Source organism: Zychaea mexicana, assembly GCF_025766255.1.
Source record: "Zychaea mexicana strain RSA 1403 chromosome Unknown BDB00scaffold_86, whole genome shotgun sequence".
Lineage (NCBI taxonomy): Eukaryota > Fungi > Mucoromycota > Mucoromycetes > Mucorales > Lichtheimiaceae > Zychaea > Zychaea mexicana.
Window position 1 is genome coordinate 3,666 of NW_026516749.1, and position 18,420 is coordinate 22,085.

At 40.8% G+C, this 18,420-nt stretch overlaps 4 protein-coding genes across 4 annotated transcripts; 1 reads left to right on the forward strand and 3 right to left on the reverse strand.

The window, feature by feature from the left end:
* Window positions 1-2,713: 2,713 nt before the first annotated feature.
* BDB00DRAFT_791015 (uncharacterized protein) lies at window positions 2,714-3,093 on the reverse strand (the record flags this gene model as incomplete). The annotated part of the gene is given in 2 exon segments (XM_053121010.1): window positions 2,714-2,797; window positions 2,812-3,093. 2 exon segments carry the CDS (start codon window positions 3,091-3,093, stop codon window positions 2,714-2,716), a joined length of 366 nt encoding a protein of 121 aa, XP_052975765.1.
* A 3,577-nt stretch (window positions 3,094-6,670) lies between these two features.
* Window positions 6,671-7,304, reverse strand: BDB00DRAFT_745474 (uncharacterized protein; the record flags this gene model as incomplete). Its single annotated transcript, XM_053118529.1, has 3 exons — window positions 6,671-6,819; window positions 6,889-7,172; window positions 7,246-7,304. Coding segments are annotated over 3 exons (492 nt in total), but the record flags the coding sequence as incomplete, so codon positions are not given.
* Window positions 7,305-14,835: 7,531 nt separating this feature from the next.
* On the forward strand, window positions 14,836-17,155 carry BDB00DRAFT_610702 (kinase-like domain-containing protein). The gene is made up of 7 exons (XM_053118021.1): window positions 14,836-15,384; window positions 15,458-15,657; window positions 15,734-16,031; window positions 16,110-16,209; window positions 16,286-16,347; window positions 16,419-16,682; window positions 16,749-17,155. Exons 1-7 carry the CDS (start codon window positions 15,193-15,195, stop codon window positions 16,842-16,844), a joined length of 1,212 nt encoding a protein of 403 aa, XP_052975767.1. The 5' UTR covers window positions 14,836-15,192; the 3' UTR covers window positions 16,845-17,155.
* Window positions 17,156-17,605: 450 nt separating this feature from the next.
* BDB00DRAFT_842676 (40S ribosomal protein S19-A) lies at window positions 17,606-18,352 on the reverse strand (the record flags this gene model as incomplete). The annotated part of the gene is made up of 3 exons (XM_053124906.1): window positions 17,606-17,935; window positions 18,027-18,161; window positions 18,316-18,352. The coding sequence occupies 3 exons, from the start codon at window positions 18,350-18,352 to the stop codon at window positions 17,748-17,750; spliced, it is 360 nt and encodes a 119-aa protein (XP_052975768.1). The 3' UTR covers window positions 17,606-17,747.
* Between the last annotated feature and the right edge of the window lie 68 nt (window positions 18,353-18,420).

The following is an 18,420-nucleotide window of genomic DNA, read 5'->3' on the forward strand; positions in this document are numbered from 1 at the left end:
TTGGCTCCCTCGCAACTGTTGCGAACAATTTCTATACGTTTTATTGAGATACGGTTTTGCTCCCGCTATAAGTCGAATAGGTATGCCCAACACACTCAAATTTATTGAAACCATTTGTCAGATAATATTATTTAGAAGGGCCGAAGCGTTTTGCTCGACCATACAGGATCAGTCAATCGCCCGGTTTCTCTTATATGAACTACATTATACAAATCTTGGTGACCAGTTCACAAGAGGTACTAGCATATAGAGCCATGGGGTTCTGTTTGAATAGTACAAAGCACTGATTTGTTTATTAACAGTGTCAAGCAGATTCTTCATGGGCTACACGATTTCGTATAATGGTGGAAGAGGATGTAATAATTATGTCGATTACAAGCAACACTTAGAATAATTTGATGTATTAGTATATCTGATAAAGTAATAAAAGAAAGGAAGCCAGGGGTTTTGCTGAGTAGATCAAATGGCGTAAGTTGGATGTGGTATGAAAAAAAAAGAGAAGAATGGGAGGGTAAATACGCGATGTACCGATGTGCATAACCATTCAAGACAGTACGTATTGAAGAGTCACCGTAAGCAAAAAAGCATACAAGATATTGCATAATATGATCATTGAGGATGAACGTGATGAGGAGGAAATGCGGCGTACCTGTAGACGATTATATAATAAGTACATATTCGACAATGTTTAAAGTACACCAAACACTTCATTCATCATGAAAGCAAGACAGGCATTCATGCGATGCATATTCAGACCAAGTAATACATTGCTATATTCAGATAGAGTGTTGTGCACAGCAGCCATACAGTGACCATCGGATAAACTTTTTTTCGTCTTTAACAGCTTTTCGAACCGTTGGATGTCATCAACCAGCAACTCGCTCGTCCTCTAACGCAGAAAAATGGCCGCCTTGGACATTGTTCGTCAGTACGAAGCAATACGTTACTAAAAGATGATATTTACCACTTCAAATTCGTTGAACTGTTGAAGGTCACCACTTGCTTCTAGCCATTCACGAGGGAACTTTGTGCATGTTGGGTCAGTTTTGCATATATACTCTAGATCTATGCAGTGGATTACCTTGTTCAGCTCGCTGGGGACATAGTCTACGCCCAATGGAATTTCGACACGGTTAAAGAACATTATCCGCATTGCCTTTTCGTGAACGCCCCGTAACACAGTCGTGTGGATGACGACATGGTGTTGGTAAGCCAATAGATGGTAAGTTCCGTCAGGAACTCGTCGGTTGTGATAGTCTCAGGCAGAGCCTCAGTGTCTTGTCTGTCAGCAGGATGAAACGTCCAATTATGCCTTTTCGAGCATCCAGGCTACACTAAAAAAAGTCAAGTTCGAGAGAAAAAAAAGAGACCCTTGCGATCTGACCATACCTAAACGTGCCACTGGGCTATCTACCAAGCCAAATACAAGTGTATGAGGACGCGTTCCCTGGATGGCACGGTATCTAGCCTCCCTGTCATTCTCAACGTCTGCAAACGATTTGCCTTTTATTTTGGTGCTACCACGACCATAAATTGTATCGTATCCAAGCGCCAAGCTTGAGCACTTTGATTGGATAGTTCCACAGATTCGACACTGTCGGGAGAGGCGGTACAACCATTGGTTAGACGGTATGGAATCCCTTGCGTTGAGTTGCTCGGCTCTGTGCGATCCATTTGCCAATCATGGAATCCCAATCCTACCCAGCGATCACTTTGTTCAAATGAGTTTAGTAAAATCCCAGCTGATCCCTTTAGCGACGACTTATATGGTGGGCTGTTGCAAACCAGATATTAAGGAAGATATGACAAAAGGGGTGCGCACTGTCGAAATTGTCAAGAGCCGTTATGGGGATACCAACGACAGCTGCTCCACAAATTTTCTTGCAACCTCTATGCTCAAGTCTTGGTTATCGATATGAACCATTACTTCACCATGACTCTCGCACTATATAGTCTGGCATATAGCAACCACTGATATACGATAAAGGCGTGGAATGTTACACAGTGCTTTTGTGTTTTAAATTTATTTAATCTATTTTAATTTAAAAGCTTTTCGATATGATAAATGAACAAAAAAAGGTGGTAATATCGCGATCCCGCCAGTGCCGGATGCAGTTGAATGTAGCGGCACTGCAGTGGTTCAGTGAGAGTAGGGGACGGGTTTTCTTAATTAGTTTCGGGGAAGGATTTTTCTTTGCTAATGTCGTAATGGACAGTTCTTGCTTATTACAAGTAAGTTTACGGGCTTCGACTTTATGCTTCGTTCCATTCCCCGTCTGACGTTTTTGGGTAAAATTCTTGCGCGGATAAGTATATATAAAGCGAAGGAGAGAGAGGCAAGAGATAAACCAAATTGCAGTAAGGATACCCGTAGGACCGACGGAGACGAGCCAGTGTAGAAATGCTACGGCAGAGAGTGGCGCTGCTAAGTCAAGTTGAAATTAGTCTATGGCTCAATACAACATAGCGATGACTTTTATGTGGGGATTTATGAATGACTCACATATTTGGGGTGGACCGACTGCTGTTTCTATAACCTTTTAATGTAGGCTCAAAACAAATGTTACTGGCATAAGCAAACATATAATAACCATGACTATTGTACAAAAGGAAGAACGTGGCTGACTATAGATACCTTTGCAGAATACAGCATGTCATCCTGATGGCCCAGACGGAAGCCTTGGCCAGCAGAACCGTTGTTCGGACCGTGAGCTTAATAATGAGGAACACGGTCCTCATCAACGATATTGCCGCCTTCAGAACCGAGGCCGCCGTCTCCACAACCGAGACCGCCGTGCTTATGACCAATACTAGATCTTCAGCAGTGAGCTCAATAGCGGCCTGGTTGTGGTTGTCGTCCTTGGTGGTGGCGATGGAGGCAGAGGAGGCAGAAGAGGCAGAGGAGGCAGAGGAGGCAGAAGAGGCAGAGGAGGCAGAGGAGGCAGAGGAGGCAGAGGAGGCAGAAGAGGCAGAGGAGGCAGAGGAGGCAGAAGAGGAGGAGGCGGAGGCGGAGGAAAGAATACTGGCGAACCAGTGGAACGCAGTTTGCAGTGCCGAGGCAGCTGCAGGCAAAATTGATTTTAAAATAGGCATTCTGTTGTGTGTGTGTGTGTGTGTGTAGAACGAGAAGTAGTAGTGGTTGAAGAGTAAAGAGATATTCAGGATCGAACGAAGCTTGGTATTTATAATGCTAGAACAAGCCCTTAATCAATCCATCCATCCGCAACAGCTGATCGATCACCTTTTGCACACTCAACTTATCATCCTAATTCATCATTACTACTTCTACTTCACCCGAGGGTTTTTCTGACATTTAACCTTGTTCTTGTCCGGTCTCCGTTGTCATTACTCCTGTGTAATTTCTTGTGACAGAGCAACGGGAAGATAGATCAACAATGGAGGATCTGCTTTCAGAAACAGTAGGAACCCCACAGAGAATAGTAGAGAGATTGATTGGCAGGTCGGAAGCCATGTGTCGCTTCACTGAGGGTTTCTTTTCCTCTTTATATACATCTATTACGATTAATAACATCTGCATCGGCACTACTTTTGGAGCCCGTTCCACTACAACCACAAGATATCATATATCAGCATTTAGCAACATCATATAGTAATCACATGTTGTTTTCGAAAAAAAAAGAGCAGCAATGACAGGAGCTCCTTCGCAAGATGATCCTTGACGCATCATAAATCCTTGTCTTCCGATGTGCTGATTAATGGCCGCCCAACTTTTGCACTGGTTGTCTCCTTGTTTCTTTCACGATACTTTAGTCCATGTATTCCCTTTCTCTATGTCCTGACATCCATCCCAGCTCTTTCCAAGCAGCAAGAACACTGCTACGGCAAAAGAGAAAGCATAATAAAAACAAACAGCTACAGATCCATGGATCTAATAACATATGATAGACACTGATAATAAAATCAATGGTTCATGCTTTCCTAGACGTGAGCTTTTACACACGATCACAAGCCATTTATCTTGTCCAGGGCTACTAGTACTACACATACAGTAATACTTTGATACCAACTCCATGCGCGTAATATTTTGATAGATCAACAAACCGTTGCGACATTATGATCGAATAACTTGTAATTCACGATACCCTTACATTTTTTCAAATACCCGGGCGTGCTGCATTATTGTTGTTTTCATCAATATACACATTTACGACAAACAAAATTAACAGTGACAACGAGATTTCGTGATCAAAACAGCATTTCACGGGACATACTGCGGCCATGCCCAGTAACGCGTTCTGTGTGTATAATATAGTGTAGATGAGCACGCTTATTCATAAAGTTGTCTATATGCCAATTTATCTGGATAACGCCGTCTGGCTTGGACCCTGTGTCTTTATTTCCCAGATCTTCTGCTAGTTTTATAGTAATTAAATAAACAGGTGCTTCATCTAACGCAGCACCCAGTATTCGTTCCGAGTTTCGCAATCGGTCTTGTTTTACCTTGCTCACACGAGGTCCGGCTCCTGGTATTGCTGCTGCTATTCTGCGATGCCAGTCACTCAATTTTACAGCAGGCTTGTACGTTTGCTAAAGCTTCTGTACCGAATAATGTCATGTAAATTTAGTGTATCTATACTTGGAGCATTGTGACAAACACGCTTGATTTGATGCTTTACTACGTCCTCAAAGTAATGCTGCTTACAAAATATAGGACGGGCCATCATCGCTCATTATGAATAAATCGGAAATATCTTACTTTCCTGACAGTGACAACATGTTGGCGATGTTAGGTTTGTAAAGGCAGTAAATAATGTTGTGCAAAAGGTGATACATAATGCTTACAAAGATATATGCAAAATCCTTGAGAAAAAATTCATTAGCCAGTGTGAAAGCGCTGTCATATATATGATAACGGGGAAATAGATTCTTGTTCTTACCTTTCGTGTACTTTGGTATCATGGTACTGTAGTTTACCTTCAATTTGTTGAAACGACGGAGTAGTATTGGAAGAAAGAGGATAAAAGACAAAATGCTTCTTTGACCTAGAGAAACTCTTAAAAGTACATCGTAGAAAGGAAGTAGGTATTAGGAAGGGTTTAAAAAACTCCATAGTATTATCATGGCCTTGATTCACTGCTTCCGCTAACTCTTGAATAAGGTTCAAACTCATAAAGATGCAGCAGTCAATTGTAGTTGTCTTCTTATTGCCATAGCTAGAACTAGCTGCCGATGAATCCAGCTGACATACAGTTGACCCCCTTTAATGTCAACCCTCAAGTATACCTGAAAGTGTTGACGCTAACGGGGGTTGATGTTAAAGGGGGTGGCACAAAGTTTAACCATATAATAAAAATATTAAACCAGCGCACCCCGACACAATGTATGTATGCAACAGAGTCGTTCCTAACAATGTATTTTCAACCAACAACGAAATAACCTCTTTTGATTGGATATGTTTGACCTCAATAAGAAGTCAACCCTGGCCAAGGTGTTGACATTGACCTTATGTAAAAGTTGAAATTTATCTCTGCTAAAATGTGAGGTTCTCAGAAAAAGGTTGACCATATCGGGGGTTGACATTAAAGGGGGTCTACTGTAGCTACTATTATATGGCTATCACTAGCAGCATTTTACAATTTGATAATGCATTAGTGCTTTCGAGCTCTCATGACAAGTGCATCACTGTGTTGAGAGCTCAGGCCGATATTTAGTGGGGAATTGACAGGGGCACAACAAGTTCTAATAATAAATAGAATATGTTACACAGAGCAGCATAGCTGACCCTCTTGTGTTAATTATAGCAGATGGATGGTGTCGTGCCCGTAAGAAGCACAGCGCGTATGTTTTATGTAAGAAGTCATTTGGGTGACTTATGTAGGTGGGACGCGTCGTGCCCGTAAGGAGGGCATTTTGAAAGACGTACCGAGATAACTGATAGGCACTCTTCGTTTAAATAAACTCTGGTTCTTGAGAATATGATGATTCTTTCACAACTTTGTGCGGATATATATCAGTGGCACTATCAGAAGAACCAGTACAGTACATGTTTTTTTGCAGATAAACTGACTGTTTCAACTGAAGGAGATGGACGGGGGAAAAAGCACTGCTTCTTCTAACCTGCGAGTCCTCCATTAATGCACGTACTGTATATTTATCATTGCTACTGCACGCACGAAAGAAAAAGCGACGTGGTACAACTCAAGGAGCGAACCTGGAGTGGCAAGGAACACAAAGGAGGCGTAGTGCTTTAGGTTTCAAGTTGTACCGTATTGTGTTATCGATTTCTGTGGGTAGCGACAATACTTTTTGGCAACACTGTATGTCCAGCATTCATCCATCATTCAGTACTGGCTACCTTCCTGAATGCGGTCACCAATGATGTCAAGTGCCAGATGCCAGATGCCACAGGAGAATCCATTGAAAAGGAAACTTATAAATGATACTCATTTGATATGTTTGGCTTACATGATGATGAATTGGTACAAATTGAAATATACATGATACAATGGGAATGTATATTGGAGTGCGGTTATGTATAGAAATGATGAGGTATGAGAAGGAAAAGAATAGGTATTAAATACTTTTTGGTGCTTTTTTTGGGCGACATTGGACAAGGAAGTAGTAGTTCAGGCTTGTTTGTGGTTGTTTTATAATTAGAGCTTTCGATCGGCTTGTCTGCTTCAAGAGCTTTCACAGTGGAACACGCAAGTTGCTTGATTTGTGATGTTATCCCGAGAAGCATACCAAAATCGCGTGCAAAAGTTTCAATAGTGGCTGGAAAGTAACATGGTTCGGTTTTGTAGATACAGTAAATGTATGTTGACAGGTTGTCCAGAACAATAGTACGTAACTTGAGGCCTATATACACGAAACCATTAGCATAATGTATGACATTAAATTATAATCCAAATGTTACAGTTTACTTACCCATCATAACAAGCCTGGCAGTTACTAAAGTACAGCGATGGTCAGGATATACATGCACCAATTTCCACATCTGATCTTTCAACATTTTGGGTACTTTCAATCCAAGTTCCTTTTGTTCTTTGGTCCCACTATCACCCACGTCTTTTTTGCCCACTTCAGTACATCCTATTCCTCCCTGGAAGCACTTGAACAACATGTCCGACCTATGCCCATGTCGTTTCCTTTCGTTCGGTTCCCTTGTCAGATTTCGTCGCTCGGAACTTGCAGTGCTTTCCATCTCGCCTCTATAAAGATCAATTAGTAACTTTTTTGGTAATTCTTAAGAACCTTCACCCCAAATATAACCATATCACTTACATTCGAACATCAAGACTGTATATATTATCAAAAATGGTATCAATAAAAAGATATACTTGTCAAATAATGTCTGATTCTGGTTTGATTCAGAAGATAGTTCACATATGTATACAAAAAAATGTTTTATATTATTTATTGTTATCATCTTTATTATTATAGTATTTTATTAAAATTCATTACTATATTCATTATTTTATTTATAATATTCATATTGATTATGGAATTATTTCCTGTTCTATAATAATAAGTTTATTTATAAACAATATAATTCTTACAATTTATAAATTGATATAAACTTCATTGCTTTATTATATTTATATAAATAATTTATTTCTTTTTTATCTTTTCAAAATTGTTATGTCTCCTCCTCTACTACAACAATAACAACAACAAAAACAATAACAATTATTGCCATAATTATTTTGTTTTCTTAATTATATATATAAAAAAACATTTATTTGTTATACAAATTATGTTTTTAAAATCTAAAAGATTTAAAAAGAATTATAATAAATAATTTTAATTTTAATCTTTTTATAAAATTTATTTTTAAAACTTTATTTTTATCACATATTAAAAATGATTATGTAATTATTTTCTAATAACATGTGAAAATTAAAAATAAAAAAATATAATTTTAAGGTTCATATGAACCTCCAAAAAACATAAAAATTGTTGATTTTAGATGTTTTATATATATATAATTAATTAGATAATAAGAAAAGCCTGTAAGGGTTGTGTTGTTGTTGTAATAAATAGTAGTAGTAGTGGTGTTATGGCATCAAAAATTAAGTTATACTTTAATATTTAAATAAACATAAGTGAACATATTAATTTTTGATAATTTAATAATTACAAAAATTTATAGTTTTCAAAAATATTTATTATTATTATTTATTCTCCTTTCATATCACATACTACCCTAATATTCCTGAGGTAGTATGTCTAAATATTCCCCTGATATTAATGAATATTCCCCCAGGAACATGCTTCCATCAATCATGATCTTGTACCAATCAACACCATCAACATCAAGCTTTGGTATGTCTTTCTTCAGCAAATTTTGATAGTGACTTGAATGAGCTTTTGTAAATCGATTCATCCAAGTTTTCCTGAGTTTCTGGTTTTGTTTGTAATCGTTCAGGATAAATTGTTTGTTCTTTGAAACGAAATCCTTCAATGAAGGCTTTTGTGTGTTATCAAAACTTCATTAAACATTGGGGGACATCCAACTCCAATTAGATACTAGATAATACTACTATTGGCTGTAAGAAATCTATTGGCTGTAAAAATCCAAATTGTACAAAAAATTGAATTTTGTGTATATATAAAAATAATGGCATGGGTAACATGTCCGGACCTGATGGAATTAATTCTTTCATTTTTGGCAAGCGCGCAGCGCTTGCCAAAAATGAAAGATTGAGCTTTATCACGATAAGAAGGAAGAGAGGAAAAGCTGCAAATAATGGGGAAATATATATCCTTGCCATTTTAATTGTTATAGACAGATAGAGAAATACGGTGATATGATATAGTAAGAAGATATATGTAACTATTGTTTTGGTTTATCAATACGTGTACGGTACTTAGGCAGTTTCCAAGTAGATTGAGGGATTACTCTTGATGATGATGCTGCTGATGTTGGTTTTGGTATAACTTGACGGTATGCAGCAGGTAATTGCTGTGCAAATGCGGTCGTTGTTGTAGGCGGAGGTTGAGTTGGCGGAACGGTTGCTGTATGTGTCGATTGCGGTTGCCCATAAAAAAGTTGTTGCGCTTGTTGGTACGGACACCAAGTAAAAAGAGGTGGTGGTGGCAATGGTAGTGAGACGTTAGCTGGTGGATGAGATATGTTGTGGGGTGGTCGCTCAGAAGTAGATATTTGTGGTTGGTGATAAGCTGGCAATAATGCTGTTGACGGTGATGAATAGTTAGAAGGTGAGGGTAAAGACGGAGATGACAAATGGTAATTAGAAAATAGAGGGGGGAACATAAGCGAATTTGTGCTAGATGGAATGACCTCTGCATTGACTGGTAAATTTGGAGAGGGCATCAAGGTATTCTCCCTTCCTGGTGATTGTAGCTGTTGTCGCATTGTAGACGTTACGTTGTCGTTATTTCTGATGGATCGTACAGCAACTTGACTGGTGCACCAAGCGTTATAATGTGTTTTTAAGTTTTCGGCAGTTTTATAAAATACATCGATTCCATTTGCGTGTTCTCGATTCCACTGCTGAGCCATCTGCTTCCAGTTCAATGAAACTTGCTGGTCGCCATCGCTGGAAAGTAAGGATGAGAATAGCATATACTCTTTAGGAGTGTGAACAGGTGTCACAGCGTACTTTGTTTGGAGCTTTGATGCAATATAAATATACATTTGTCGCTGCACGTTACTGGTCGATCCCTTGGGCAATGGGATATTTACACTGAGCTTATGCGCCAGAAGTGGATCGGAACGTCGGTTATCTGGATCCGGAGAAACTTTTTGAATATTTATATCCTGAGCGGCATGAGGTGGAAAGGATGCGATACCAAATGATTCTCCAGACATTTTAAGATACAAGGAGTTCTTAACGATGAGTGTACTGGAAGGATGATTATCATCGCGTTCTCCATTATCCATGCCAAGCAGTAGAAGCTTGTCACATATGATCTGCAGCAGCCATGGATCGTAGTGACTTCGGTGTATCTTTCCATGTCTATTTTTTGTACCAACCTAAATGCGATATAAATACACTAAGTATAAGTAAAATTTTAAATAATACCATAGCTGTCTAAAAGTTACTTACGTCGATATTATGTCGTAATCGGTAGTCCGCCAACATACTATCAGTCATTTGTGGGCCTGCACCAAAAGAGCCAAACTTGCGAATAATATTTTGGTGAACACCACCTTCTAATGAGTTTGTTCCTCGGCTGCATCGATACATTGGAAGATTGTGCTTATCGACACCAATTTTGAAGTATAGCGAGATTCCAGGCGGATCGGATACCTCTCCTACTTCTATAGCTGCTAGAATACGGCGAGCTTGATCCCAAGCTTTCTTGTCAAACAGTGGTCTACCGGTTTTTGCACATTCTAGACGACCATACTCGGCAAACAAGTTCTGAACAACAGAATGAAGCTCGTCAGCTGGGGGGACGCTTCGTCGAACTCTTCGTAAAATCCATTCAGGTTTGCGAAGTAGCATATAATCCCATGAAAGGCCTTGTGTGCGTAAGTGATTCTCGATTCGTTGACGATCTTCATTGTTAATTATAAAAATGGCATCTCGAAGACGACGGGAAAACTCTTTTGCAAGACCATGTCGTTTTGAGATTTTGATCATATCCATTAGATGGAATATATCTTTTAGAATTCTTGGGTTGCTGATACGTCGAATGGTTTGTGATGGGGTTACTGATGCTACCAGGAGTTGATTTGCAGATATGGTGGTTGTTGGTTGTGTAAATAAATGTGTCGTTTCAGGCAAATTAGCTTCATCTTCTGAAGAAGACGACGACGACACGGATTGGCTATCATTCGCTTCTTGATTGTTGCTGGTATTCACGGCAGTAGAAGCTATTCGCTCGACGTCAACTGCGAAATCATTGACAGGTACTTCGCTGTGCAAGAGTGTGCATAATCTTGGATTCTCGGTGCGTAGGTGGGCCACTGGAGCTTGAATTGCAAATGGTACGTCTCCCATATCGGACAAGGCCTTCATTCTTGTAACATGTTTGCCGTTTACAAGCTTCTTTATCTTCACAACAGCGCCCGGCACGCTGATTCTGTTGACAGTAAATGTTATATGATCGTCGTGAATTGTCGGATCACTAACATATCCGAATGCGACTGGATTATCGAGATAATGCAACGAACAATGAAGGTTGGCTACCGGTGTGCGGATTGATTCGCCAAAGGTACTTAAGTTTTTCGTTGTATCGAATATTTGTAAAGATGCCCATGCATCCAAGCAGCATAGTATATCTGGTCGCTCGACAGTTGTGTAGACTCCCAGTTACTTAAGCGCAAATTTGCGTCTTTACGCAAACCGGATCCGAGTACTCTTGTAGATATGGCCGATAAACCCAATGTTCCTCGCTCGATTACACCTCGCCTTCTACAGAAGCCGCCAAGTTCCAATGCTCCGTTCCAAGTGATTCCATAATCACGGTTGAGCTTTTTAAGGTCTCCCTTGACGTTGCGGCCGGTCTTGATGATGTTTGGATCACGAATTAGAGAAGCGAGAGCGGCAGGAACGCACCCAGAAGACGGTTTCAAACGAAAAAGCCATACAGCATCTTTACATGCAACCTGTACCAGCGAAATTTTTCCAATTTGATGCGTGACAGAGTTGTACACCCACTCACAGTCGAATCCCAAACAAGAGATTGATCAGAATTAATAGCGCGACTACGAATATTGTTAACTGCATCAGTGGCGTCAGGAGCGTCTTGAAGTACAGTTATAGATACTGTGTCAGGTAATTGTAGAAATGGTCCTTGGTCATCGTTTTGTTGCAATTCGGCCGATCGTGTACTGTCTTTGTTATCGCTGTTATTGTTGTCATTGATGGGGCGCGTGAGTGACGGGATTGAGCGTTCTAGAAGATTCTGGTCGCCCTTCACATTATCGGTGAAGAATAGCTCTGGCATTGGATGGTTGTATAGACGGTACGATTCGATCATCTCTTTTAACGGTCCTTCTAGATGGATGGCAGACTTTGTTGGCACCAATAGTTGAAGCCGTATTTCCTCGTATTCGTTACATACAGTATACAAAGCTGTGAATGCTGATGAGCCACCAAGTTTCGCCATATGCTTCGGAACCTTTAAATGTGTGGTCTCCTTTCAGAATCAAACCACCGAGCTCTGATAACTCTTTTTCGATGAGTGGGCGTAATTGTTCAATCAAGGCTGTGTATACAAGTCGTAAGTACGCAGTTGAAGGAACGTAACCAGCATATCCGTTTGGATCCTTGAAGCTCGAAAATGATGGGTACTTGAATTGACGGTTATTGTTGGCTAATTCGTAGAGAGTTGGATTCTTACGGCGATAGATAAGTGAATTCAAGTATTGCAAATGAAGTCGTGCGTGGCGCAAAGTATGAAACTCGCGTAGCGCTCTCTGCAGCCGATGAACACCCATGCCATTTTGGACAACTGTCCGCAACAAGTCACCAAGATGTTTAGAAACAGCGCTTCGATGTGTGAGGTACGCAGGGAATTCAGCCTGAAGATGTTCCGGGAGCTGCTCTATGATTTGATTATCATGCGCCATATAGTTTTTTATGCATTTTGTGTTTGAACATTTGTATCTATAAGACATGATATAGAAACATCTAAGCATACAGAAAGATTAGTTACATAATTGAAATAAAAGAAAAGTAAAGCATCGTAATGTAATAGTACCTGTCAAGGTCAACAACACGACGAGCACATGGGTTATCAGCAGGTCCCTTTGACACCAAGTGCGAATCAACGTTATTTTACTTGCATATTGGACACTTCAACACTGCTTTTGTGATAAAATAGGGAGCCCATAAAAAAAACGCGCGGACGATACAGTGGAATCTGATCAGCTTGCTTGGTGTTGTACAAAGAGAAATAAGGCGCTGGTGGCTCGATCCAAAACGGTTGCTGCTCACAGTATACTTTTGGCGGTTTGGACCCATTTTGACATTCATCAACGATACGGGCGCGTAGTTCCATGAAATACTGACTACAAATTGGAGCTTCTTTATACGTTGTGTCATCCTCCACATTTTGAGCAACGTCACCAGCTTCACGGTCATCATCTTCTTCGTGCTCGCATTCAACTTTGGCCTCCATACTTTCAACCTCCAAATCGCGCACTAGACTCCCAAGGCCCACAATTTGATCCTCGTTGTGCTCGTCACATGTAGAAGATGGCTATAGTGAAAAGCAAGAGCCCATATTTTGTCAAGATATTTAGAAATCATGTATGCAGTAACCGGTGTTATCAAAGAACGAGTTTCGCTTACCACGACGCGTTCAAGAACCGTGCGGCATATTTGACGGTAGTGATGGGATTTCATTTTCTCGCGGATGAATATTTTAAATATTTGGTTCGATTTTGTAAGAGACTACTGCACACATTCAAAAGTACAGTTCACTGCTGCATCTTGTTATGACCTTACCGTTGTATTAGTGATTACATTATCGTCGACTGCATTTGCAGATTGCGCAACCCCACTAAACTTGAGTACGCTTTGATCAAGAGGTCTCGTCTTTTTCGGTTTGCGCCCAGCATTTGGGTTTTTACCACCAGCTTTGCGGCCTCTTTTTTTTTAAAGTTGAAATTGTAGGGCTCTCTGTCGCTCATGTCTATTGATACAAGATAAAAAGAAGAAAAGGATGAAGTAGTCAAGTTTTCTCATGGTGTGAGAATATATTTATCAAGAAAAAACGCAAACGGCACTACTTTACCAAAAATAGGATCGTTGTACTAGTAGACTACGTGATACAATTCTCACTATCTCGAATTATGTTTCGCTAAGGTGTAGGTCCGGCTACTTTACTCCCGCCTAATTTTCATCTCCTGCCAATCAAAAGACTCTCAACGCCAAAATGAAAAAAATATTCCCCGCCAATCATTAGGAAAAATCCTGTACACACACTGTACAAATGCTTTCTCGTGGAAAAAAAAAAAGAGGATGTGCCCATGAAAAAACAAACAAACAAATGGGGTCCCCCCCACCACAACCCTCTTCATTCCGTAGCACACTCTAATAGCCAAAGAACAACGACACAGCCAAAAAAGCAAAAACCAGCCCCAAATCGGCTTCTTTTTTTATCAATGCAAGCTACCCTAAATAGAGAAAGCAACAACAACAACAACCGCTACAAGGAGTTTCTCGGGGGGATGGGTGGGGGGCATATATTCGTAAAGAAGAGAAAAACACCTTTGCAATCTATTACAAAACAGTGAGTAGCTGCAATAGTTCAGCAGCACTTACCCCTCTTCTTCTACTTCTTCTTCCTTTCCCCGGGGAAAAAGTGTGTGTGTGTGTGTGTTTGTTTGTTCGAAAAAGAGAGGCTTGTGTGTTTCTTTGTTATGGGGCCGTGATCGTTCTGAGAAAACAAGAAAGAAGGATGGGTGCCACAAAAAAAAAGAAAAGAGGTGTTGGATTCGTTGGTGTGGGCGCGGGAGTCTGTACTGTAGTTATCTCTCAAAGTTGCTGCTCTACTATACGTGTGTGTGTGGGTGAACCAGCCCTCCAATAGCATTGTCTCTCTTTCTATCTTGAACCTTCTTTTCCTGCATTAGCCATTCAGTAACGCTGTTTACAAACTTTTTCTTTTCTTTTCTTCCTCAAGGAAACCCTCTTCTACTTCTCTCTTCCTTTCTCTTTTCTTTTTCTTCGTCCGTCGAGTGAGCTCGTTTTTTTTTTGTTTCTTTTTTTGCTGCCCTAAACAGTCCGTCTTTCTTTTTATATTTTATTTCTTGTGCTTCCATCTCTTCCTCTCCTCCCCTTTTTTTCCATCATGGGCATGCCTACCTCTAATTATGGGAAGCAATCACAACAGCAGGCACAACAACCACCACCACCAGAGCAACAACGAACGCCGCCACCGTCTGCCTCCCCGACTAGCACATGGTCACGCGCCCGTTCCTCTGCTTCCTCGTTCTCGGTGCCCTCGCCGAAATCTCTGAAAAAAGAAAGCTTGGGCGGCGGAGGAGGAGGAGGAGGAACTACTACTACTACCACTGAAGGAAAGCAGCAACGGAATACTACTACTACTACATTTGCAGCTGCCGCTGCTGCCGTTGTTGCTGCTGCTGCTGCTGCTGCTGGTACTACCCCTGGGCCCGCCAAAAAGGTAAAAAAAGTTACGGAGTGTTCCGGCCCTTTATCCCCCAGTCAGTGTACTAAAAAAATAAAAAATTCGGCGAATGGGGGTTGGGGATAGACACCATGGCGAAGTCCTGGCAAATGGCAGATGCCAGATATCATTGAAGAAGCATGGAAGCGCCGTCAACAACAATTACAACACGAAAAACAAAATACTCAGCATCATAGCAACAACAACTCTAATCACCATTCCCATAATAACTACAACAACAACACTAATAATAATAACAATACGAATAATAATAATGACAAAAAGAAGACGACTGTCCCAAAGATAACTGTAAGCTTTTTTTATTTCGGGTCTATCCAAAGCCTTATCCTTTTTTTGTATTAACACAAAAATTGATTGATAGCGACCGTGGATTCCCGTCGGCCGAGTGCCTGACATTGTCCCTCTCCCACCGCCAATCACATCGTCACAAACAACACGGACCAACCGAAAAATCCTACATCCCGAGTTTGAAAATAAAATGCGCAAGGTATTACCACGGCCCAAAATCATGGATGCCAATCCGCATAAACATTACGTTTCCATGGTGAGAATTGGTAGTGGGTAAGTTTTATTTCTTCTCCACGACGTATACACACACACACACACACACACACACTAAAAACACATATACGTGTAGTGCCAATGGAGCTGTGGTTCGCGCTACAAGACAAAACACACCAGCGAACAAAGGTCAGGTGGCGATCAAGCGGTGTCTGATTGAAGATCACGACACAAACCATCATACCTATGTGCTGCGAGAGCTGCGTATCATGGGGTGTTTCAATCATCCCAATCTGATCCAGCTCAAGGAGGCCGGCATGTGGAAGGACGATCTGTGGATGGCCATGGAGCTCATGCAGTGTTCTGTATTTAATCTCTTATTTAATACGACAAAGGGCCTGTCTGAAGCCATGACCATTGCGATTGCCAAAGAGGCACGTGTTTCTTTTATTGTCGTTCTTGTTATTACTTGTTTCCCACACCCTACTCACTCTCCTTCTATGTACATACAGTGTTTGGAAGGCCTCATCTATCTGCATTCGAAAAACTACATGCATCGCGATGTAAAGTGCGAAAACATTCTTCTTGGCAGAGACGGTCAGGTCAAACTCGGTAAGTTTAAATCACATTGACTCTTGTACGTACTATCTTGGTTGGCAATGTCGTTAAACAATCAACAATTACGTAGCTGACTTTGGTCTCGCTACGCCTTTGAACAGAACAAACAGTGCACGATTAGGAACTGCAAAGGTACAAAAAAAAAAAACACACACACCCAAAAAGATGTGAGTACTCACTTAATATGTATGAACCCTTGTTAGTGGATGGCACCCGAAGTGATTGCTGAAGAACCCTATACCGAAAACGTGGACGTATGGTCGTTGGCTATCACCATGATTGAAATGATGGACCGCGTGCCACCTCTTTACCATTTGGACGATACCCGCCAGATCTTTTACCAGATCTTGTATGGCAAGCCTCCCTCGTTTACCTTTACCGAACCGTCACCCACCATGAACAGCGTGATCCGTTGGATGCTTGATTTTGAAGGACAGAGTCGTCCGGGTGCCCGATGTGTGCGAACAGTAAGTTTCCTCTGTGGTAGCTCTGAATTGTGGTTTTTCACGCTACTAAAACTTAAACATGGATAGAAATTGAAGGAATTGGTGCTTGCAAACAAATTGCAGTGTGCCAAACAATCTGAACTTGGGCAACTGGTCCAAAGTGTATTTGCGAATTCCCATTAAATCAAAAAGTCCATACCCAAAGCATGAAGGAAACCTTCTATACACGCACACGCACTCTTATATCCGTTTACATTGCCTCAACGACACACCGACGACAAATGACGACGACGACGACGACGACGATCTCCTGCATGTAACAAACGCTTGTCTTTCTCTTTCAACACAAGTTCCCCGCTCTCTCTTTTGAGAAAAAAAAAAAAAAGTTTCTTCTCCTATTCCTTTCTTTTCTCCTACTTTTTTCTCTTATACATACATATATATATATATATTATATATATATATATATCCTCTTGTACATAAATGTAAAAGCTCTCTCGTTTTTTTTTCCTTCCATACTTGGCGGCTTGTATTTTCCACTAGGCCTGCATCTCCTCTTTTCTTTTTCTTTATTGCTGGATTATCGTAGCCCACTTCTTTATATCTTTTTTTATCCCAATCCTCTTCCCAAAATCACAAAAATGTAAATACAGCTTTTTTTCTTTTTGCAAAGAAATCTTAACGGTTCGAGGTTAGGGGAGGGGGAGAGAGTCCTCCTCTCTTCTTTTGCTGCTGCTGCTGCTGCTGTCTTTGATAAATGCGACATTGTATTTTGTTGTTGTTTGACGTTTGTAAGGAACGACGATGAACGATTTACAAAGAAGCAAAAGAAAAAAAGACAAGAACAAAGAAAGAACCACCCATCAAACTTTTTTTTTTATTTTACAAATGATGAAGATGATGATGCTGAGATTTACTCGTCGTCTTCATCAACGAGGGTCATGGCGATACGGTCCAAATCACGCTGACCATCCTGAGTGATACGGCGACCACTATTGAATTTGCCACTAAAAGTTAAAAACTCTCTCTCTCTCTTTCTCTCTCTCGCTCTCACATATGCTTATCCTTGAATGTCAAATCATATATTTACCCCTTCTTGTCCTGCTCCAAGACACCAATCTTCTCGAGGGACTGGAGAACCTTGCGGTTGACGGAACCCGAGGCATTGACGTGGTGCGAAGGACGGCTACCGCGGTTGACACGGCCACCGTGGACCTTGTTCAAAGCACCAACACCAACGCTCTTGCGGATGTAGATGTGGCGGGCGACCGAGGCTTTTTTTTTTAAAAAGAAAGACATATCAATATCGTTGATCCTTCCCACAAAAAAACAAAAGCCTAATCTATGTATTATTATTAAACTCACCAGCACGAACAAAGTACCAGTCAGGATCGTAGGGAGCCAATTCCTTAAAGGTACCGGTCTTGACAATATCAACCCACTTGGGGACTTCGAGCTTGCCAGTGCGCTTCAAGTAGGCAGCATAAGCCTTGATGAAATCTAATTCATTCGTTTTACAATTAATTCTTTGTTTCAATGAAATGTAACATTTAAGAAGGCATTTGTTTTTTTTTCTTTCTTCTCCCCCCGTCTAATCCGCGTAGGTCGAAAACAAAAAAAAAGGTGGGGTAGAGAAAGCGAGGTTGGGCATTACCGTGGGCGTTGACGTCCTTGACAGTGATACCGGGCATGGTTTTATACAAAGTAAAAGAGAGAGAGAGGGAGCTTTTTCACGCTTTCGCTGGGTCCCTTTGCCAAT

Coding starts and splice junctions, on each gene's coding strand:
- BDB00DRAFT_610702 (XM_053118021.1), top strand. CDS start 15,193: ATGCCAGATATCATTGAAGAAGCATGGAAGCGCCGTCAACAACAATTA. Junction 15,658..15,733: donor ATGGTGAGAATTGGTAGTGG/GTAAGTTTTATT, acceptor ATATACGTGTAG/TGCCAATGGAGCTGTGGTTC. Junction 16,683..16,748: donor GTGCCCGATGTGTGCGAACA/GTAAGTTTCCTC, acceptor AAACATGGATAG/AAATTGAAGGAATTGGTGCT.